This window comes from Arabidopsis thaliana, chromosome 4 (assembly GCF_000001735.4).
Source record: "Arabidopsis thaliana chromosome 4, partial sequence".
Taxonomy (NCBI): Eukaryota; Viridiplantae; Streptophyta; class Magnoliopsida; order Brassicales; family Brassicaceae; genus Arabidopsis; species Arabidopsis thaliana.
In genome coordinates, this window is record NC_003075.7 from 13,174,739 (window position 1) to 13,196,042 (window position 21,304).

The 21,304-nt window shown below is 37.0% G+C and overlaps 4 protein-coding genes across 7 annotated transcripts; 3 read left to right on the forward strand and 1 right to left on the reverse strand.

The window, feature by feature from the left end:
• Nucleotides 1-2,617: 2,617 nt before the first annotated feature.
• ABCB2 (P-glycoprotein 2) lies at nucleotides 2,618-8,954 on the forward strand. Its single transcript, NM_118729.4, has 13 exons — nucleotides 2,618-3,062; nucleotides 3,309-3,363; nucleotides 3,452-3,627; nucleotides 4,485-4,685; nucleotides 4,792-5,051; nucleotides 5,155-5,695; nucleotides 5,815-6,194; nucleotides 6,312-6,709; nucleotides 6,827-7,068; nucleotides 7,150-7,397; nucleotides 7,518-7,930; nucleotides 8,065-8,405; nucleotides 8,484-8,954. Exons 1-13 carry the CDS (start codon nucleotides 2,700-2,702, stop codon nucleotides 8,685-8,687), a joined length of 3,822 nt encoding a protein of 1,273 aa, NP_194326.2. The 5' UTR covers nucleotides 2,618-2,699; the 3' UTR covers nucleotides 8,688-8,954.
• Nucleotides 8,955-9,375: 421 nt separating this feature from the next.
• PSD3 (phosphatidylserine decarboxylase 3) lies at nucleotides 9,376-14,697 on the forward strand. The gene is made up of 21 exons (NM_118730.4): nucleotides 9,376-9,687; nucleotides 9,782-9,861; nucleotides 9,950-9,974; nucleotides 10,062-10,121; nucleotides 10,215-10,283; nucleotides 10,530-10,619; nucleotides 10,703-10,753; nucleotides 10,998-11,081; nucleotides 11,286-11,377; nucleotides 11,477-11,626; nucleotides 11,723-11,807; nucleotides 12,036-12,147; nucleotides 12,276-12,376; nucleotides 12,711-12,758; nucleotides 12,972-13,118; nucleotides 13,272-13,367; nucleotides 13,461-13,535; nucleotides 13,623-13,715; nucleotides 13,897-13,983; nucleotides 14,069-14,119; nucleotides 14,276-14,697. Exons 1-21 carry the CDS (start codon nucleotides 9,502-9,504, stop codon nucleotides 14,399-14,401), a joined length of 1,908 nt encoding a protein of 635 aa, NP_567736.3. The 5' UTR covers nucleotides 9,376-9,501; the 3' UTR covers nucleotides 14,402-14,697.
• Nucleotides 14,655-16,769, forward strand: AT4G25980 (peroxidase superfamily protein; the record flags this gene model as incomplete). 2 transcript variants are annotated; one of them, NM_118731.2, is made up of 4 exons in its annotated part: nucleotides 14,790-15,002; nucleotides 15,077-15,259; nucleotides 15,341-15,503; nucleotides 16,348-16,769. In NM_118731.2, 4 exons carry the CDS (start codon nucleotides 14,790-14,792, stop codon nucleotides 16,767-16,769), a joined length of 981 nt encoding a protein of 326 aa, NP_194328.2. The 2 variants fall into 2 exon arrangements, with proteins under 2 accessions (NP_001329397.1, NP_194328.2); NM_001341770.1 differs by lacking the exon at nucleotides 16,348-16,769 and having other exon boundaries at nucleotides 14,655-15,002; nucleotides 15,341-15,774.
• On the reverse strand, nucleotides 16,347-19,386 carry CIL (CCT motif family protein). Of its 3 annotated transcripts, none has more exons than NM_118732.2 (3): nucleotides 17,828-19,386; nucleotides 17,411-17,563; nucleotides 16,347-17,252 (listed from the first exon to the last, which is right to left on the reverse strand). In NM_118732.2, exons 1-3 carry the CDS (start codon nucleotides 18,803-18,805, stop codon nucleotides 17,199-17,201), a joined length of 1,185 nt encoding a protein of 394 aa, NP_567737.1. In that variant the 5' UTR covers nucleotides 18,806-19,386; the 3' UTR covers nucleotides 16,347-17,198. The 3 variants fall into 3 exon arrangements, with proteins under 3 accessions (NP_567737.1, NP_001328403.1, NP_849445.1); NM_179114.2 differs by having other exon boundaries at nucleotides 16,952-17,297; nucleotides 17,828-18,882; NM_001341771.1 differs by having other exon boundaries at nucleotides 16,347-17,563.
• Between the last annotated feature and the right edge of the window lie 1,918 nt (nucleotides 19,387-21,304).

The window sequence follows — 21,304 nt, forward strand, 5'->3', positions numbered from 1 at the left end:
TGTTTGCCGTCGATTGTGAGAATTGAGAAGCATATGTGGTTTCTCTTCTAAGAGTTAAAAATACCGTGAAATAAAAGCTATATTAATTCATATGTTTTATCATATATCTTCGAATATCAGCATTAGACCTTATTAGCCAGCTCAAGTACGTCATTTTCACTGATATAAATGCAAATTAATAACCAGATCGTGCCCAAAACGAATAAATTATTCCATGCATGCAGTTGCATCATTATTTTTTGGTATAGTATAAAGTTGCATCATTATACTTCGCATTAATTTTCCACCACGCATTCCCTCCTAAATAAAAAGAATTAAAATTGTCACATCCATCTATATCAACATAAGCAAGAGGTTCGAGTTGGAAGATAAAGGAGATTTTTTTTTCTTTTCCATATTTCATCTATTTGGAATGGTGCTGTCAAAATATCTATCAAGATAATTTACAAAATATGATGGTGAACAATAGGATGTGGTTGTTTTCGGTTATCCTTATAGCGTCTTGTCTTCTTAGATTCAAAGCGGTGATAATAGTCGCGGCCGGAGCGGTGGCCATAATTGCGTTTGATGCGGCGATAGTTTGGTTAAAGGTCTCGTTGATGTTTGAATGCCATACTTTGATGTTATTCTTTCCTTTTAGTTTGTTATTTTATGTTCTTGTACAAAAAAGTTATTGAATTGCCAAAGAAATCTTTTCTATATCTATAAGTTCAATATCGAACTTCAGAATATAAAAAAGAAACAATTGATATCAATAACATTCAAAATAATTGAAATTAATAAACAGTGATTCTAATTTAGCCATTTACAAGCAAACTTAAAAGATAAAGGTGATCTAGATATATTTTAAATAGAAAATGGAATCATATAATGAATTTTTTGAAAGTTTCACCATAGATAAGTTGTTGAAAACACATGGTGAGTTTTTTACTCATCAATGTCGTATATATGACTTAAAAAATACTTTCTTATATCCAAATATAAAGAAAAAGCAATTAGGTATGTAACGATGAAGCAAGATTAAATTGAAATTAAATTGCAACAAATAAAATTTGATAGAAAAAAAAAATAGTTTTTACCAAAACGAAAAAGCAAGATTAAAATATGTGGAAAAAACGTCGAATCAGGAGAATATATGAGATGACTCTCAGACATCATAACACATACATACGTAGTAATATATTAACAACTGCGTCGAATCGTAAGACTTGGTCACTTCAGTACATGACTAAGCATCATTCGGGACCAGCCAAAAAACATGTATGCTTCAAAACCAGACCCCACCACATTATAAGCTCATCTCAGTCATCACCACAACCAACGCAAAGAATTCTTCTTCTTCTTCTTCTTGACTTGGCGTTTTTTCTTCTAATAATTTTAATTTTAATTTTATTTTCAACATATTCAAGTAATTAATAGGATCGACTTGTTGGAAATTGTTTAAGTTCTACTTGTTGAATATTGTCAATTTATTTGGATCATGTTATTTAAGTTCTACTTGTTCCAAAAAGATATGAAAGCTAATTGGAACAGAAATTTGTCTAGTTTCTTAAAAAAAATTGGAAAATATTATTTTAACGTATATTTTTTCAGATATATTTCAAAACATAATAAAGAAATATTTTGATGATATAAATTTATTTAGGAGATGTATACAGTCTTAAGTTTTTCTTACATGAATTTGAGATAAATCTTTTCTTCTTGAACTGATTAAAGAGGGTATCAATGTCTTATTGAATCTCAATCCAGCGGACATAGATCAAAAGTCCAAAGCAACAACATGTGAACGCGTTTTGATATAAATACAATCATTATCCATTAACACGAACTTCCTTTTTTACATCATTTTTAACTTCATTGTAGGGGCGACGTGTTGAAGTCTTGAATAGGGGTGGACATTTTTTGGTTTATTTTTAGAGAGTTTGGATTTGGTTTCATTTTCCCAAACTAGAGTTTAATAGAGTTCTGACCGAAGTTATTTATTTGGTGCAGATCAGTTTATTAGATCATTCATCAATTTCTTATTCATTATTTCATATTTCTAATTTTTTTTATGAAAATTATCGATGGAATTGGTTTCCCAAAATTTTGTATTAACTCGTATTTTCATAATTTTCTCTTTAACAGGTTATACAAATAGTAGTTGTCAACTTTACGTAAATTACATCAAATTTTAAGTAATAAATTTTAAAATTCTAGATGTTGTTAACAATGACAAACAAATTTATTTAGTGACAGCATTTTTATTCAGTTAGTGTATACACTTTTGTTTTTGTCAAAGACTATAAACTTAAAACATTTAAATATAGATAGGAGTAGTTGAATCATCTTTGTAAGTTTGACTATTACAAAACTGAGTCTTAAAAGACATTTTATATTAAAAGATACCTCAGATAAGCAAACTCTTTTACACGAAAATAGACACTTGTTCCTTTCACCATTTATTATCCCTCCCTTACCGTGAGCAAGCTAACGAGCCGAGAAAACTACGCACGTACCAAATTAATACTTCAAGTAACTACTACCATTTACCAACATAATTCGGTAAAAAAACTAAACAAAAATCCAAAATTTGGGAGTGATCAAACTTTATTAAGAGAGTTACTAACTAGGGTCACACACACATACATACATAGAGCTTCACACCAAACAATTCTCGCTGAAACCAATAAACTTGGTCTTATGTCTTCTTTCATTTAATGTATATCTCTCTCATCTTCTTCCTCTCTAACCACTTTCCTCCCTTAATTTCTATCCCTATATTTATTTTCCTTTCATTTTCCTCTCCAACTAATTACACACACTTGAAGCTGAAAAAAATGCAGCCGTCCGGTGATCCGGCGCCGGAAAAGGAGAAAGAGATGACGCAGCCAAAAGTGTCACTGCTTAAGCTCTTCTCCTTCGCAGATTTCTATGATTGTGTTCTAATGACTCTTGGATCCGTAGGAGCGTGCATTCATGGCGCCTCGGTTCCAATCTTTTTCATCTTCTTTGGCAAACTCATCAATATTATCGGTCTTGCTTATCTTTTCCCAAAACAAGCCTCTCACAGAGTCGCCAAGGTTTTTCAATATTTTAGTTTATTCATTTTTTCCTTATGATATAGTATTGATATAGCTCGAAATATCAAATTTATAAAAGAAAATTTGAGATTCTTCGCCAGCTTACTCGGAGGTTGAAGTGAATTTTTACCTGATATTTAGAAAATTTACTATATTGAAATTAATTACATATTTATGCTAATTATCCGTTGTTCTATATTTTTTCAACATGTTTGCTCGGCTTAAATTTTATTTATTTTGGTGCAGTACTCGTTGGATTTTGTATACTTGAGTGTGGCTATACTATTTTCATCATGGTTAGGTAAATAAAAATACATTAAAATCAAGTAATCTCTCTGAGATATATAATTCTTTTCTAATTAGAAAACAAATTTAAAAAATGGAAACAGAGGTTGCATGTTGGATGCATACGGGAGAGAGGCAAGCGGCGAAGATGAGGAGAGCTTATCTCAGGTCAATGTTAAGCCAAGACATAAGCTTATTCGACACCGAAGCTTCTACAGGAGAAGTCATCTCCGCCATCACCTCCGACATCCTCGTCGTCCAAGATGCTCTCTCCGAGAAGGTACATCTCTTAACCCAAACAAACCGGTATACTGATTTCTTTTTCTTTTTTTTGGTTAAGATTTTGTGGTAGCTCAATTACTAGATTTGTTACGAAACCAGATACTTTTTGTGGTACCCATTCGTAAATAAATGCATTAGGCTTTTTTTTTTTTTAACTATCTATATATATACACAAATAATTATTTGTTTTTGTGCAAATACCTACTAAAATCTGTTAATTAATGCATGGCCTCGGTTGATCAAATCTATAGACATTTTTTTTTCAACCCTATAAATGATATTTAGGTCGTTACATTTAAAAATCTCTTACATGGGTCGTTTTTTATGCACATGGCTTGATTAACCCGTTCAGTTTTAATGTGAATAACACTAATGGCTTAATCCAATAATGTTAAAGATGATTTTCTTTTTCTTTTCAACATTTTTTTTTTTTTGCATTATCATTTTTCAAATTTAATAAAGAGATTTTTGGCATGCATCGATCTCTTCTCATTACTTTCTTTTCTAACTATATTCTAGATCTCTAGTTATATTCGTCATTTTTCTGAGACACTAATAAAGTGTAGACAAGTGTAGATGCCTTTATTTTCTTTTTATCTTCGGTCCTTGATGCAAAAATAATAAATGCATTGTCTTTAATTCGGTTATAGCTGCATTGCATTTTGCATTTATAAGGCGGTCGAGTTTGATACGATTTAATTCATATTTTAATTTTTGACCTATATTTGGTTCTTTAATTTACAGATAGCTAGCCACAAAACAGTTAATCGCCTAAATTCAAAATTTAAAATGTGATCACGCAAATCCGGTTGGTTTATGATAATTTGTCTGGATTACTGGTAAATTTTGTCGCAGGTAGGGAATTTCTTGCACTACATAAGCCGGTTCATAGCCGGTTTTGCAATTGGATTCACTAGTGTATGGCAAATAAGTCTTGTCACTCTATCCATAGTCCCCTTAATCGCTCTAGCTGGCGGCATCTATGCGTTCGTCGCCATCGGACTTATTGCTCGTGTCCGGAAATCATACATCAAGGCTGGTGAGATTGCAGAAGAGGTTGGTTACTTCTTGGACAAGGAAACTTATAAGTGTATAGTTTTCAGTTATTTTTCATATTAGTGTCTAGTGCTGGTGTGTATCATATATCTATGTGATTATTCAGGTGATCGGGAATGTGAGGACCGTACAAGCATTCACCGGTGAAGAAAGGGCGGTGAGATTATACCGAGAAGCGCTGGAGAATACGTATAAGTACGGGAGAAAAGCTGGTTTAACCAAAGGATTAGGTCTTGGATCGATGCACTGTGTCTTGTTTCTATCTTGGGCCTTGCTCGTATGGTTCACAAGTGTTGTGGTCCACAAGGATATCGCCGATGGTGGCAAATCATTCACTACCATGCTCAACGTTGTCATCGCCGGCCTGTAAATATAAATCTCCCTAACTTGTTCGCTTGCTCTCCACGTTTCCTTTGTTTTCTCTTTTTGTGGGATTATGAAGTGTACTCTGTTTTTGGGTTTTGTGTAGGTCTCTTGGACAAGCGGCGCCCGATATTTCTGCGTTTGTACGGGCAAAAGCCGCTGCTTATCCAATTTTCAAGATGATTGAACGGAACACGGTGACAAAAACAAGCGCAAAATCTGGCCGTAAACTAGGGAAAGTAGACGGGCACATTCAATTCAAAGACGCGACTTTCAGTTACCCATCTCGCCCTGATGTGGTGATCTTCGACAGGTTAAACCTAGCTATCCCTGCCGGGAAAATTGTGGCACTTGTTGGAGGAAGCGGATCAGGGAAGAGCACGGTCATATCTTTGATAGAGCGGTTCTACGAGCCTATTTCTGGAGCAGTGTTGCTAGACGGGAACAATATCAGTGAGCTGGATATTAAGTGGTTAAGAGGACAGATTGGTTTGGTTAACCAAGAACCAGCTCTGTTTGCAACAACGATTCGTGAGAACATTCTGTATGGCAAAGACGACGCAACTGCTGAGGAGATCACCCGTGCCGCAAAGCTCTCGGAAGCCATTTCTTTCATCAACAACCTCCCTGAAGGATTTGAGACTCAGGTCTGTCAATAGGATACCTTCGAATACAAAAAACAACTGTAGACCCTAGATTCCACTTTCGCCTTAGGGTAAAAGAAACATCAATGTCAAACCCTAAAACTCTGTTTTTTCACTTATAGGTTGGCGAGAGAGGGATTCAACTATCTGGCGGACAGAAACAAAGGATTGCTATATCAAGAGCAATTGTGAAGAATCCATCGATACTCTTACTCGACGAAGCAACAAGTGCTTTAGACGCAGAGTCGGAGAAGAGCGTGCAAGAAGCGCTGGATCGAGTGATGGTTGGGAGAACAACGGTGGTGGTGGCTCACAGACTCTCAACGGTAAGAAATGCTGACATCATAGCAGTTGTACACGAAGGTAAAATAGTTGAGTTTGGAAACCACGAGAATCTCATATCTAATCCCGACGGAGCCTACTCTTCTCTTCTTCGTCTCCAAGAGACTGCCTCATTGCAGCGTAACCCTTCCTTGAATCGCACGCTAAGCAGACCACATAGGTACTATCGCTTAGCACCATCCTCTGTCTCTCAACATTTTCATTCGAACTAGGTATAGAAACCAAACCCTTAATTCTCATAGCTGTTCTTCGTTCTTTTTTCTTTTCACATCTGCAGTATAAAATACTCGCGGGAACTATCAAGAACAAGATCCAGCTTCTGTTCAGAGAGGGAATCGGTAACTCGACCGGATGGGGCTGATCCATCCAAAAAAGTGAAAGTAACGGTGGGACGTCTTTACTCTATGATCCGTCCGGACTGGATGTATGGCGTGTGTGGCACGATATGTGCCTTTATCGCTGGATCTCAAATGCCCCTTTTCGCGCTTGGCGTCTCGCAAGCCTTAGTTTCCTATTACAGTGGTTGGGATGAGACTCAAAAAGAGATCAAGAAGATCGCTATCCTCTTCTGCTGCGCGTCCGTTATCACTCTAATTGTCTACACCATTGAGCATATCTGCTTTGGCACTATGGGCGAGCGTCTCACTCTCCGTGTCCGCGAAAATATGTTCAGAGGTTCGTCTCAAACTCTCAATGCAAGCTTTAAATAAATGATAAATTTAAAATTCTTCAGAAATTAGAGATCCCAATTTTTATTATCATGTGATACTTATTCTGTTTTTGGTTTAATAGCAATCTTGAAGAATGAAATCGGGTGGTTTGATGAGGTGGACAACACAAGCTCAATGTTGGCATCGCGGCTTGAGAGCGATGCAACTTTGCTTAAAACCATAGTGGTCGATAGGTCAACGATTCTACTGCAGAACTTAGGTCTAGTTGTGACCTCTTTTATCATAGCATTTATACTCAACTGGCGTCTCACTCTTGTCGTCTTGGCCACATACCCATTGGTTATAAGCGGACATATCAGCGAGGTAATTAACGCACCGTTTTGCCACTTTTAAAAATTTTCCTTTATGTTTATGTTTACGTTTGTGTTTTTGTTGTATTTGTAGAAACTTTTCATGCAAGGATATGGAGGAGACTTGAACAAAGCATACTTAAAGGCCAACATGTTGGCCGGTGAGTCTGTTAGCAACATCCGCACGGTCGCTGCCTTCTGTGCTGAGGAAAAGATTCTAGAACTTTATTCAAGAGAGCTTTTAGAACCTTCCAAAAGTTCTTTCAGGCGTGGACAAATTGCAGGACTTTTCTACGGTGTCTCTCAGTTCTTCATTTTCTCTTCCTATGGCCTCGCCCTCTGGTATGTCTCTATGTATATAGAAGATTGTAAATTAATAGGCCTAGGGTTCAGACCAATAAAGAATAGGCATAGGGATTCACCGGTTTTAAATATTGAATTGTCAATTGTTTGATTTGATAGGTACGGATCAACTTTGATGGACAAAGGATTAGCGGGCTTCAAATCAGTGATGAAAACATTCATGGTTTTGATTGTGACGGCGTTAGCGATGGGTGAGACATTGGCTCTAGCTCCGGATCTGCTGAAAGGAAACCAGATGGTTGCGTCCGTGTTTGAGATCTTGGACCGGAAAACTCAGATCGTTGGAGAAACCAGCGAGGAGCTGAACAATGTGGAAGGCACGATTGAGCTCAAAGGCGTCCACTTTAGCTACCCTTCGAGACCAGATGTTGTAATTTTCCGGGACTTTGATCTGATAGTTCGTGCCGGAAAGAGCATGGCGCTCGTTGGACAGAGTGGATCTGGGAAAAGTTCTGTTATTTCACTCATTCTCCGGTTCTATGACCCGACTGCTGGAAAAGTCATGATAGAGGGTGAGTGCACTTGACTTAGACCTATGAACACAAAATTCTTGCGTTTCAAGAAATAACTAAGGTTTCTTGGATCAAAAGACAGTAGTTGTTTAGTTGAAATAAATTTGTTTTTTTCCCTCTTACCCAAATTGCAGGAAAAGACATCAAGAAACTAGATTTGAAAGCATTGAGGAAACACATTGGTCTTGTTCAACAAGAACCAGCACTTTTCGCCACAACAATCTACGAGAACATTTTGTATGGAAACGAAGGAGCATCTCAATCTGAAGTCGTCGAATCAGCTATGCTCGCAAATGCTCACAGCTTCATTACCTCTCTCCCAGAAGGTTACTCTACCAAAGTCGGTGAACGTGGAGTTCAAATGTCAGGCGGGCAGAGACAGAGGATCGCTATCGCTAGAGCCATTCTCAAGAATCCAGCAATTCTATTACTTGACGAAGCCACAAGCGCTTTGGACGTTGAATCTGAGCGTGTGGTAGGTTTCTTTACCATTAGACTTTGTAAAATTTAATCACAATGGACTAATGAGTATACAACGAATGAATATTGTTAGGTACAACAAGCATTGGATCGGTTAATGGCTAACCGGACGACTGTGGTAGTTGCTCACAGGCTATCGACGATCAAGAACGCTGACACGATAAGTGTATTACACGGAGGTAAGATCGTAGAGCAAGGCAGCCACCGTAAGCTCGTTCTAAACAAGAGTGGTCCATATTTTAAACTTATCAGTCTTCAGCAGCAGCAACAACCTTAAATTAAGTACTATACTTTATTTATTGAAAAACTCTTTTTATTTTTATTTTTGTGGAAAATATTGATCATATACTCATTTGATGTGATTATCTTAATCTTCTTGATTTACCGTTGGTAAAAAAAAAGTTACGAAATCCAAAATAGGAAAATGTTCTGAAACGTTGGCTATGTATTTTCACCCAAATTTGGATTTAGTTATTTTTGAGCACTGTCTTTATCGTCAGCACGTTTCACTGCGACATTCTCCAAAGGAAATGATCAACAAAAGGACAACTTGATTGGTTTCAGGAATCTCCAGAGTTCATCATGTCCTACTAAATGACAAAACCCTTTACAAAAAGGGAGCCATCACCACAAATAATTAAATAAAACCAAGTCAAATTAAAACTGTATTAACTATTTCACCAACACCAAGTTGAAGTTTTCTAATTACTATTTTTTTTTTTTGTCAAACATCATCTTTAATATGTTATAAATCGTTTGCATAATTTTGTTATAATTTGTTTGTATTATTTGGTTATAAAATCTCCCACCTTTTTGGTTATTTCACACATCTTTTACTTATACAAAAATCTTTCCTGATTTTAATTAAATAAAGCTAAAACACTTTAGTAATACAAGTAAAATTAAAAACAAAACAAAAAAATTCGGGAAAAGTATTTGGTGTGATAAATTCCCTCTCCAGCTTCTCGGTGACACAGATATTTTGCTTCCAAATAAAACGAGTCCGGTCACTGGCGCTCACTGACTTCGTCTTCCTCCATCTCCGATCCATTGGTTTAACAAGCGCGTGAGGGCCAGATAGACCGAGAATCATGGGAAACGGAAACTCAACGGAGACGAAAGAGTCGCGCCGATCAAAGATGCGTAAGAAGATTCAAAACTTTCGCAGCCGCCGCCGTCTTAGTCGTCCAGGATCCGGAAGCGTCTCTGGATTGGCTAGTCAGAGATCTGTGAGCGCAGATGATTTCGCCGGCATTGCTCTTCTCACTCTTATCGGCGTACGGCTTTACTTCTCTCCTGATTGTATATTGTCCTAGTCAACTTCGTATTTCGATTACGATAGTCATGTGTCTTTTGGCATCTTTCTCTTAGGCGGAGATGAAGTTCAAGGACAAGTGGCTCGCCTGTGTTTCCTTCGGGGAACAAACTTTCCGTTCGGAAATTTCAGATTCGTATGTTACCAACGATTTTTCAAACTCTTGCTTGTAACTTTTTGGAATCTTATACTTAACAATGTCTTGTTTCTGTTGAATTTTGCAGCACAGAGAAGCCGATTTGGAACTCGGTAAGAAAACTCTCGATTACTATTTCTTTGTAGCGCCTTTTGTGAATAGTTGGGTATTGTATCGGTTTTGTGTGTTTCTGTATATAGGAAAAGAAGCTTCTCCTGGAGAAAAATGGACCAAGTCTGGCTAGAATCTCTGTATTTGAGGTGTGAAGTATTCAGAGTTTTTTTACGTTCTGCTTTCTAGATTTGGGGTTTAGTTATTGATCTGTTGAGATGATTTTCCTTTTCTTGATGCAGACCAATAGACTCTTGAAGAACAATATCGTTGGTTATTGTGAGCTTGATCTACTTGATTTCGTAGTACAGGTCAGTAACTAAAGTTTGTTTTTTCATATGAAAGCTGTTTAAGTTGTTTATCCGTTATTCCTCTAGCTCGACTAATAAGTATCAGCTAGTTTTTTCTATCACTTATCTTCCATTGTTTGAGGAGATTCAGCCACAGTTTAGCTGATAATAGTAGGTGCATGGATTAGATATCTTGAATGATTAATCGACGAGAAACTTGTTTGTTTACATGTTTATTTTACTTCTCTTTTGTATAATGTGATATAGGAACCTGACTCTACTTGCAAGTCATTTGACCTGTTAGACCCGGCCTCATCTAACGTTGTTGGCAGCATGTTTGTTTCATGCTCCGTTGAGGTATGCAGTATGTTAAACGTTAAAACAGTGGCTAAACAACGCGGTGGTAATGGTTTCTGATTTGTGGTTGCTCATATTTGCAGGATCCTGTTGAAACCGAGACATGTTTCGCGAAGCGTATTTTGTCCATAGTGGTATGCTTTACTTAATTTTCCACTGTTTGTTCAGTTCTTGTGATGCTTTGTGATTTTAACCTCATTTGCATGGTACAATTTTTGTTTTCTTTAATTTTCTAATGATTGATGATAAAGACGTTTTTAATCAGATTTACAAGCTACTTTCTCTTTTCGATGGCTTCTTTAGCAGTTTTTTCTCTTGAACTTTATGGCATCCTGCAGCCGTTATGATTGATTGTTGGAGTCTTTCATCTAAATGCAGGATTATGACGAAGATGGAAAACTCTCATTCTCAGAGTTCTCTGATCTGATGAATGCTTTTGGGAATGTAGTGGCTGCTAACAAGGTTTGACCTTCAGCAGCTTTGTCACCTCTTTCTGCTTTTCGTGCTTGTGTATATGTATTTGTTTCCTATAGTGTAGTAGCAATTAGTCTGAGAAATGTCAAATACCAAAAGTTGTCTCCTAGGCATTTTTTTATAAGATACTGCTAGATTGCTGTTTTTTTGTTCTGAAGGCACTCTTGATGTTTTCACTTAATTGATTACCAGAAAGAGGAGTTGTTCAAAGCCGCTGACCTGAATGGGGATGGTGTTGTTACAATTGATGAGTTGGCTGCACTTCTTGCCGTTCAACAGGAACAGTAATAACATTCTATACAGTGCCAATGTTGAGAACTTCTGTATATACACAAATATTTGTACATCCTTGAATCCCAGTAATTTGCATGCATTGATTGCAGGGAGCCAATTATAAATAGTTGTCCGGTTTGCGGTGAGGCTCTTCAACTTGACAAGCTCAATGCAATGATCCATATGACTCTCTGTTTTGACGAAGGAACTGGTAATCAAATGACCGGAGGGTTCTTGACTGATAGGCAGGCTTCATATGGGTTAGATTTCTTGTTTTTAAAAGATTTGAATATGACATTCTATGTAGCTTATATGTTCTTTGCTTGATAGGCATTCAACTTTTTAACAATTTTCAGATGGATGTTCAAACTAAGTGAATGGACTCATCTATCAACTTATGATGTTGGTTTGAATACTGGTTCAAGTGCTTCACATATTGTGGTATCTTTCCTTTCGACTACTTTTGTTTATGTCATGATAAACATCTAATTTGGAGGCCTATTATCAAGTTGTTTGATTTTCTATATTCATTCAAAGTAGTGAATCCTGGCTTGAGCGATGCCTGATATTTGTTGCATTCCTCCTATCAATTTTTGTGGATTTCGTTTGAGTATCTCCTAATGGTGAGAAAATGCACTAAAAGTATACTTACTTCGATATTTGCTTTAGGTGATTGATAGGAAGACTAAGAGGCTCGTGGAAGAGTTGATTGATTCAAAGATTGTTATGTCTATGAGAGCTATTTACCAGTCAAAAATAGGACTCCGGCTTATGGACCAAGGTAACAAACTGGGTCCTTAACCTCTAATATGCACCTGGCCATAGTGCCTTTGTGATGAAGTGCTACACATTCTTGCCATTGTATCAAAGCAAACAAGTCTTCATTATGGATTGATATCCTTGATGCAGGAGCAAAAGAGATTTTGCAGAACCTTTCTGAGAAACAGGGGAAAAAAATGAACTCAGTTGAATCTGCCCAAAATATTCCCAGCTTTCTCGAGTTTTTCAAGGTGTAGATTATTTTTTTATTAGTTATTATGTGTCAAATGGCTGCTGAGTTTAAGCCGGACACAACTTGGCTTGTGGCTTGGTGATATTGATATAATATCTTAGAAAAACTTCTGTGATTATTAACTGAAATCCGATCTCGATATTACTATTGGGAATTGAAATACTATGAGAAATCTTCCGATAGAGATAAGGAAACACTCCTCTCTTATACTTTCTAGAGATAACAATGGGTAGATTGGAGTTGCTTCACTAGATCTCCTTGATTTTTATAAAGGATCGCCCTCCTTTTGTAAGTTTAGATGAACTGAAAATTGAATTATGTACTTGTTGCAGGATCAAATAAACATGGCCGAAGTCAAGTATCCTCTGGACCATTTTAAGGTACGCAAAGGCAACTCATGGTATGATTTCAACCACGAGATTACAATAGAAGTGTTAGTAGTTATAAAATAAATATGTAAGTGACACTGAGGTAAATCTAAGCTAAACTTTTTGCCGGTTTTATCAAAGATGGGAAAAACCCTTTATAATTTGGTTTAACTATAAAGCTTGTGTACTTTTCATGGATTTGAAAGGTGGTCATTTTACTTGCAGACGTTCAATGAATTCTTCGTACGGGAGTTAAAGCCTGGTGCAAGACCAATTGCGTGCATGGATCAGGATGATGTTGCTGTATCTGCTGCTGATTGTCGATTAATGGCATTTCAATCGGTTGATGATAGCACACGGTTCTGGATCAAGGTAAAGCGGCCTCTAGAGTATTCACAATACACTAGGCAAGGCATATGAAAAGTTGAATAACTCTTAACACAATTGATGCTGCTGATAACCTGCAACACTGTACAACTGTTACTCGCTATTCTAAAATTTTCAGACTGTTTTCAATATTGTTAGGGCCGTAAGTTTTCAATCAAAGGCCTCCTTGGAAATGATGTGCAGTCGGATGCTTTCCTTGATGGATCTTTGGTGATATTCCGATTGGCGCCACAGGTACAAGAGGACTCCATGCTTCTTGTCGTTTGATCAAAAGCTAAAAATTAACACTTGTTTCGCTCTCTTTTTGCATTTATTGATCTATTACAGGACTATCATCGTTTTCATTCTCCTGTCTCTGGTGTCATTGAAAAGTTTGTCAATGTTTCTGGAAGCTTATATACGGTATTGCATCTGCCTTTTCACGTTGAAGAGCATTCTTCTCTTCCGTTATTTTCTTATTGGAGTTACTTTTGTATCCTTGGTTCTCAGGTTAATCCGATTGCTGTCAATAGCAAGTACTGTAATGTGTTCACTGAGAATAAACGGACCATCGTAATTATATCAACAGCAGAGTTTGGAAAGGTATGTCATCTTGTATAAGTCATAAACATCTTTTTTCTCGGTCTGCTGATGAAAATATTTCTCAGTTGCCTCTTGTGCTTGATGCTTTGAACTCAAATTGAAGCAGTATTTTATAAACGAAGGTGTACAATGAAATCTGATCTTATCGCAGAACTTGATCTCAGCTTAATATATGTAACAGGTCGCATTTGTTGCGATTGGAGCAACAATGGTTGGTAGTATCAGCTTTGTTAGGCAAGAGGGAGACCATGTGAAGAAAGGGGACGAGGTAATCAATTCTGAACCTTTTTTCTAATTGAAAGATATGTCATTCTTTCTTATGCAATTCTAAACTAGCATTCTCCTTTTTCCAGCTTGGTTACTTTTCATTTGGTGGAAGCACAGTTATATGCGTCTTTGAAAAGGTTAGCTTTTAACTTTGTTTTTCTTACAGTACCCTAGAAATGAATTGTCTTGATTTGAAAATCTTGTGACAAAATATCTTACATTTTTGTAATACTGTCCCTGGATGAGTTATTGCATTTACATCAACCTTACCTTTCACGTGACATGTATTACAGGACTCGATTAAGATTGATGAGGATCTCTTAGCTAACAGTGCTAGGTCCTTGGAGACATTAGTTACTGTTGGAATGCAACTTGGTGTCTCCTTTCCAAAGCTGGAAAACTGTGTACTTGAGCCCTGAACTGCTTCAAACTATGTGAGTTAGTACGAAACGACAGATGATTTTCTATGGTTTGGTTTGATTTGATTTAGTTTTCACTTTTCATCAAGAAAGAACTCAATTCCTCTCTGTTTAATACACAATGACTTTGCTCTGTATATATAAACACCAGTATGTCCCGGGCAGTGATACTTGTTAATGTTTACGGTATTTCGCTTTTTTTGTTGAGTGTTTTTCCTAGGTGACAATTTTACATGCAAATAAGGTTAAACACATGTCTGTCTCTATTCCGGTCTTAATGAAGAGACTTTGTCTGTATAACTCTCTCTCTCTCTTTCTTTTTCACCTCTTTCCCTCACCCTCTCTGGCTCTCTCATTCTCTGTTGAGTTGAACTTACTAAAAGCACAAATGGTTTGGGCAAATGCTAAGATGAGGCTAGCTTTGTCTCTTGTTACGGTTTTCTTCGGCATCTCTCTTGCTAATCTTGAAGTCGGATTTTACTCCAATACATGCCCTCAAGCCGAGTCAATCGTTAAGAGGGTTGTCTCAGGGGCTGCTCTTTCCGACCCTAACCTCCCAGCCATACTTCTACGGCTCCATTTCCATGATTGCTTTGTTGAGGTACAATGCACTTTCCTCCCCTTCGTGCTTTCTACTATTGCTTGCTATTCTTAGAGATTTAACCACACGTTCAGGGATGTGATGGCTCGATCCTCGTGAACAACGGAGCAATCTCTGAAAAGAATGCATTTGGACATGAAGGCGTTAGAGGATTTGAGATAGTAGAAGCCGTCAAAGCCGAGCTTGAAGCTGCATGCCCCGGTGTTGTCTCCTGCTCAGACATTGTTGCCTTGGCTGCACGTGATGCCATATCTTTGGTAAAAAATAAAATAGAGAAAGAAAAAAACCTTTCCATCTTTATCTATCTTCTTCTCCGTTGTGAGCAATTCATGATACAGGCGAATGGACCGGCGTATGAGGTGCCAACTGGGCGGAGAGATGGTCGGGTTTCGAACATGTCATTGGCTAAGGACATGCCGGAGGTGAGTGACTCGATTGAGATACTAAAGGCTAAGTTCATGCAGAAAGGACTCAACGCCAAAGACCTCGTGCTTCTCAGTGGTATGTATCTCTTCTTCTTCTTCGTCTTCTCTCTCATTCATGTTTGTTTGGTGGTTTCGAATCTCTCAAAGTTTTTGGTTCGAAGTTCAAGTTATATGATTTTCAATTCCCGGATCCATGATACGTTTCGCATGTTTCGTCCGTTTCCTCTCTTCTTCGTGTGTTAGTGTCACGTGCGTTAGGAAATTCTGGTAGACCAATACAAGAAAACATTATTGGAATTTTTTCCAGCTAAGCCAGCAGTGTTTCTTTGTGCAGAAAAATAATTTCGTGAAATTTAAAATTTTAAACTTGTGAGAATTTTCTTCTAACGATAACAAATTATCCAATATTTACCTATACGTTGCGAAACTTAAAGAATCGTTCGTAATAAAAAAAAATCAGGCTTTTTGGGTCAACTTTAGGCATTTATACAAATGTTTTGATGTTCTGTCATCTTAACCACTAAATCTGGTATAGCACAGAAATGTTGATTCACCCCGAAAATGGGCCTGTTACACGATCGGCAATTAATCTGATAAAACGTCATAAATATCTAACGGCCCCATTCTATAGAGTATTGATTTTTTTTTATTTTTATTTTCATCAAAAACCAATACTGATCTCGATACGATCGTGAAATTATCAACTTTCACGTGTGACTAAACAAAGACGAAACCATCAACATGCTGAGTCTAAGCCAGTAGTGATCATGCATTTTGAACCTGGTCCGGCTCAGTTTGCGTCATTTTTTTATTTAGTTTACATTTCAAGTTTCAATATGAGAAAACTTTGACAAAAAAAATTGTCACTAGTTTTAAGAATTTAAGAGATCTAAACCTGAGTGGTCTACTTTCCGTATCAGCTGCTCACACTATCGGAACAACGGCCTGCTTCTTCATGTCCAAACGGCTCTATGATTTCTTACCTGGTGGCCAACCTGACCCGACTATCAATCCAACATTCCTACCCGAATTAACCACTCAGTGCCCACAAAATGGTGACATAAACGTCCGTTTACCAATTGACCGGTTCAGCGAACGGCTATTCGACAAGCAGATTCTGCAAAACATAAAGGATGGTTTTGCTGTGCTTCAGACCGACGCAGGTCTTTACGAGGATGTAACGACCAGACAGGTCGTGGATTCCTATCTTGGGATGCTAAATCCATTCTTTGGGCCAACATTCGAGTCTGATTTCGTTAAGGCGATCGTAAAGATGGGGAAGATTGGTGTGAAGACTGGTTTCAAAGGGGAGATTCGACGGGTTTGCTCGGCCTTCAATTGAGAGAGTATGTAATGAAATTGAAACTGTATAATTTCTTTTGCTCAAACAATGTTTTGACTCCATAATATGTGTAGGCAAAAAAGCCTCTCAAACTCTGAATGAATACTAAAAAACAAAGAGAGTATTAATGCATGGAATTGAAAAAGTACAAATTCTAGAGAGGATGCAAAACAATTATAAAGAGAGTTGAATGTACGATTTTCCACTACATCCTTGGCGTTAATAGTGTACATGTATGAATTCTGAAGTCTCAACATGTAGTTTTTACCAAAAGACAAAATAAAGTTGTATTCGTTATAATTCTTAGCTGTCTCGAATCAACTAATTTCTTCCCCCATTCCCTTATGACAAAAAAAAAACCTAGGCTATTAAAAGAACGAACAAAACAAAAAGAGAATCAAAGAGCTTAAGTTCTTTCGGCTCTTATTCTTATAATCGTAGACCACTTAAATTCCTTGCGTTGGGCCTTCTCACAAATCGTCCCTGTTGATGAGAGACAACCACAATATTACAATGCCAATCTTTCACCTAAATCGTAGCTCAAATAAAATGTATCAGCGTTACCTTCATTCTACCCTTGTTGACAGTATTATATATATAAGTTTCAACTTTTACATTTTTCAAGACTATGAGATTTATACCTTCATACGCGGGCGTTGGTCGGCGTTGAGCTTGCGAACTTGATATCGGATTTTCTTGGAGAAGAGTCTATTCCTCCGCTTCTCTTTATACCTTAACACACTTGCTTCTCTCATACCACTTTCTCCGAACAAATCTATCTCACCCAACCTTACCTGTCCCCAAACATCATTCATCTTACGTCAAATTCACTCACTAAATTGTCAACTAAATTCACTTGATAATCTACTTCTAACAAAACATTGTAAGTCAGAAATGACAAGAACTACATAAGAACCATTTTCAATTCTTGTCAGGTTCAGAAATTCATAATGAATTGTTTGTTGCCAACAATTGGTCATCAAAACGTTTTTATTTCGATTCAAATTATTAAGATAAGGCTAATATAAATGAGAAAATAGAGAATTGAAGTAACGTACATGAAAATCGACTCCGTCAGCGTCCGAACCAAGAATCTCGTCGGAGAACGGTGACTCCTTACCTGACCAAGCCTCTAAAACCCCATCGTAGTCGAGCTTCAGCAACGGACTCACTCTCTGCTCCAGCTTTGGATTCGAGTCCGTAACTTCAGAGCTCTTTGATTCCGCCGCCGCCGGAGCCACTTTCTTTTTCTTCTTCTTCTTTTTCTTTTTCTTGTCTCCCTCCGCCGTCACAATCGTTTTAATCTTGCTACTATCCACGACATTGGATTGACCATCATCAGCTGCTGCGGCGGCGGTGGTCTGAATTCTCGGCGAAATCTGATCAAACTCCACAGTAGGAAATTTCCACCAGTTCTCGTCGTTGTTTTGTCGGAGAGAACTTCTCAAACCAAGCCCTAAACGAAACCTTCCGTTCCAAGCATTCTTCATAATTTCCTCTAATCGACCGACTCTGTAACAATTTTCTCTATCTCCGTCATTAGATTCAATATTCCCCATAAAACTATCAATTCCTTCTTCAATCTCTTCATCTAAAATCGATTCCGCGTCGAAATCGTCTAAAACTCCAAACCCATTCACCTCCAAGTCATCAAAACTGACTTCCTTCTGCTCCAAGAAGTGTTCTGTTTTCGTTGGAATCGTTGGATTGAACAGAAACTCGTTCTCCTCGATGGATACGTACGGAAGAAGCAACTGAGAAGCTTCGTCGTAATCACTGAGAGGAGATTTATTAGTCCCGAAAATCTGAGTTTTTGCCTTCTTGGAAGAGAAGATTTTAGGGTAAGCGGTGGAGAGGAGAGCCGCAGCTTCGTCGTATGTTTGGTTGGGACGTTTCCGTGGAGTTCGTGGCCTTCTCGTGGAGATTGAGAACGGAGGAGAGTTTGTCTCAGAGATTGTAGATGACGGTGAAGGAGTGTTGTTTGACGGCGGCGATTTCATCATTTCCAACTCGAAGCTATAGGCACAAGAGGACATTTTCACCTGTGGACGTTTGATTAGAATCCGAGAAAAATCTTGATGACTGTTGAATTTGAGGTTAAAGTTAGTGTGTGTTTTTTAAGAAAAGGAAAAATATAAAGTCAGAAAGTTTTCGTATGAAGTCTATTGTTAAACCCTAAACCCTATGACAAAATCTTGTTTACTAAATATAGCAAAAAGGTTAAAACTTAAATGGGGAAAAGGTAAGATTCAGTATACTAAAAAGGAAACTCCTACAGAAAAAAGAAGAGAACATTTAAGATTAGAGAGAGGCAGAGAGGTCATGGAAGTAAGAATTCCCCAAAGAGAGAGAGAGAGAGGGGGCAGTGATTGGATTGGGAGAAGCACGAGATGGTGTAAGAAAGAAAAGAGAAAAGATCCGTTAGGGTTTGTCAAACATTATATAGTCAAATAAGTTGAGTCTCTCTGTTTGATTGATTAGTGAAATATCATCACTTTGTTGATGCGAAAACAGAGAGGTCAAAAAGTGAAAAAGTGAGAGGGAGTAGCGGCTCTAGGGGGAAGAGAGACCTAATGTAGTTTTCTTCTGAGATTATGAATTTTGAAAGAAAGCAAACTCAACGCAGATCAAGTTTTGCAATATGAAAAAAAAATTATAATGTTTGTGTAAATGTTTTTTGTTATATTAATGAAATTTCACTATTTCTAACATATTAATACTAATGTATACTGAATCATCTTTTCAAGATGTAAAAAAACATATAAATTTAACAACTGTTTTGAATAATATTGACAATCATTTTTGTAGAATGCTGAGTGGAAGATTAGTATGTCATTCATTTAATTACACTTAAATATACATGGATAATTAATTAGGATAAGTTTTCTTATCAGGCGTTTTCGTGGGACAAGTACATAATTAGGTTAATTTCTTATGGGATTCTACTCTCTTTTTTTAAAAAAAAAATCTAGACATTTCCAAATGTCGATCGAAAACATTATAACCGACCACCTGTATAACTTTCCGTCGATGTCCCCCGTATGTACAAAACTTAACAGGTCACCTTATCCGTGTACGTGGCCGGATCTCATTGCGTTTGTTAGATTTCTGTGATGACGTGGTGTTTTCCTTTACACTAGGAAACTTCAATTTGGCATTGGAATGTAACATATGGCTAAAGTAACTTTATCTGCTTAACATATTTTTCAAATATCTAAAACTATTTCTAGACCGAATTTTAGATATGTGACTAAGAAGATTTCTTGATTTACATCAACCAAAACAAGAGCACCATGTGCTGTTTCTTATATGGATATAACAGTTCGAAATAAGTTATCGTCTTCATACATCCCTAGAACCCCAACGACTGGACTAAAACCCTCAACTTCTAAAATAAGACTTATTGTAGAATAATACCAAATTGTGAAAAAAAAAACAAATATAAATTATTGACTATAGTTTGAAGTAAGTCGTAATTTTTTCCGCAAGGTAAATTCATTCAAAGTTAAAATGTGGAGAGTGAGAGAAAGAGAGTCGCGTGGCTATTGGGTAATGAGAAACGATTGGACCCATTTGGTATCATTCGGAAGTGATATGTGGCAGAGGGCAATCATACGTTTTCGTCATAGCGTTAGATTTTCTTACAGTTTCTTAGAGATTATTTCGATTGTTTGTGTCAAACGAGTTTAGTATGTTACTGCTATTGAACAGTAGTATTTTCTCATGTATCGATATGAATACGTTTACTCTTTTTCTTTTTTTCACACAATCAGATGAATATAGGGATGAATATACGTAGTTTTGTCTTTGTCATATACTAGATTATATTCCCACCAGTCATTTTCCTATGTATTTAACAAGACAAGACGTAGAAAAATGAGAATTTTAGTACTTGAGTTAACATATTTAAAGATTATATTCCCATCAGTCATTGAACATATGTGTACATATATATACGAGGAGAATCTATAACTTAGTAAGGAGGGAAATATGAGATTTTATTTCTATAGAGAAAAGAAAGGATAAAACCTCTCTCTGCCAACACTGGCCACCGTCTCCAAAGTCCATCCCAGTTAATTTTTATTTTTTGGAATCTTCTTATGTTATTACTCTTTCTTTTCTTATGACAACATGTCAACATGTGACCTGTCGTCTTCTACTTTCTTTTCTTCAGCTTTTCTCCTTTTAAGCAGAATATTCAATCTATCTTCAAATTCATATCTGAGTTTTGTACTATAAAAGAAAAGCAGACATTAAAAAAGATTTGAATATAAAACAAATGTATTGGAGTGGTAAAGCACATCTTCATCAAACATTTTTAAGGAGCATCAATCTAATTGGTCGATGGAAATGGAAGTAAAGGAATAGAAGATTGTTTGTGTTCCATGATGATGTATATATATGCCTAATTAATGTTACTGTTAGTTACCTTTGGATAACAAAGATATTTAAAGCGGTTTAATGCTTATTAACGGTTGATGGATGTTACCTTTTCTTTTTGACATCACGGTAGATGTTACCTTTCATAGGTGTTG

Coding starts and splice junctions, on each gene's coding strand:
- PSD3 (NM_118730.4), top strand. CDS start 9,502: ATGGGAAACGGAAACTCAACGGAGACGAAAGAGTCGCGCCGATCAAAG. Junction 9,975..10,061: donor AGAAGCCGATTTGGAACTCG/GTAAGAAAACTC, acceptor TTCTGTATATAG/GAAAAGAAGCTTCTCCTGGA. Junction 12,377..12,710: donor GCTTTCTCGAGTTTTTCAAG/GTGTAGATTATT, acceptor TACTTGTTGCAG/GATCAAATAAACATGGCCGA.
- ABCB2 (NM_118729.4), top strand. CDS start 2,700: ATGTATATCTCTCTCATCTTCTTCCTCTCTAACCACTTTCCTCCCTTA. Junction 6,710..6,826: donor CCGCGAAAATATGTTCAGAG/GTTCGTCTCAAA, acceptor TTGGTTTAATAG/CAATCTTGAAGAATGAAATC. Junction 8,406..8,483: donor ACGTTGAATCTGAGCGTGTG/GTAGGTTTCTTT, acceptor GAATATTGTTAG/GTACAACAAGCATTGGATCG.
- CIL (NM_179114.2), bottom strand. CDS start 18,805: ATGTCCTCTTGTGCCTATAGCTTCGAGTTGGAAATGATGAAATCGCCG. Junction 17,564..17,827: donor CTGACGGAGTCGATTTTCAT/GTACGTTACTTC, acceptor GTTTGGGGACAG/GTAAGGTTGGGTGAGATAGA. Junction 17,298..17,410: donor ACCAACGCCCGCGTATGAAG/GTATAAATCTCA, acceptor GCTACGATTTAG/GTGAAAGATTGGCATTGTAA.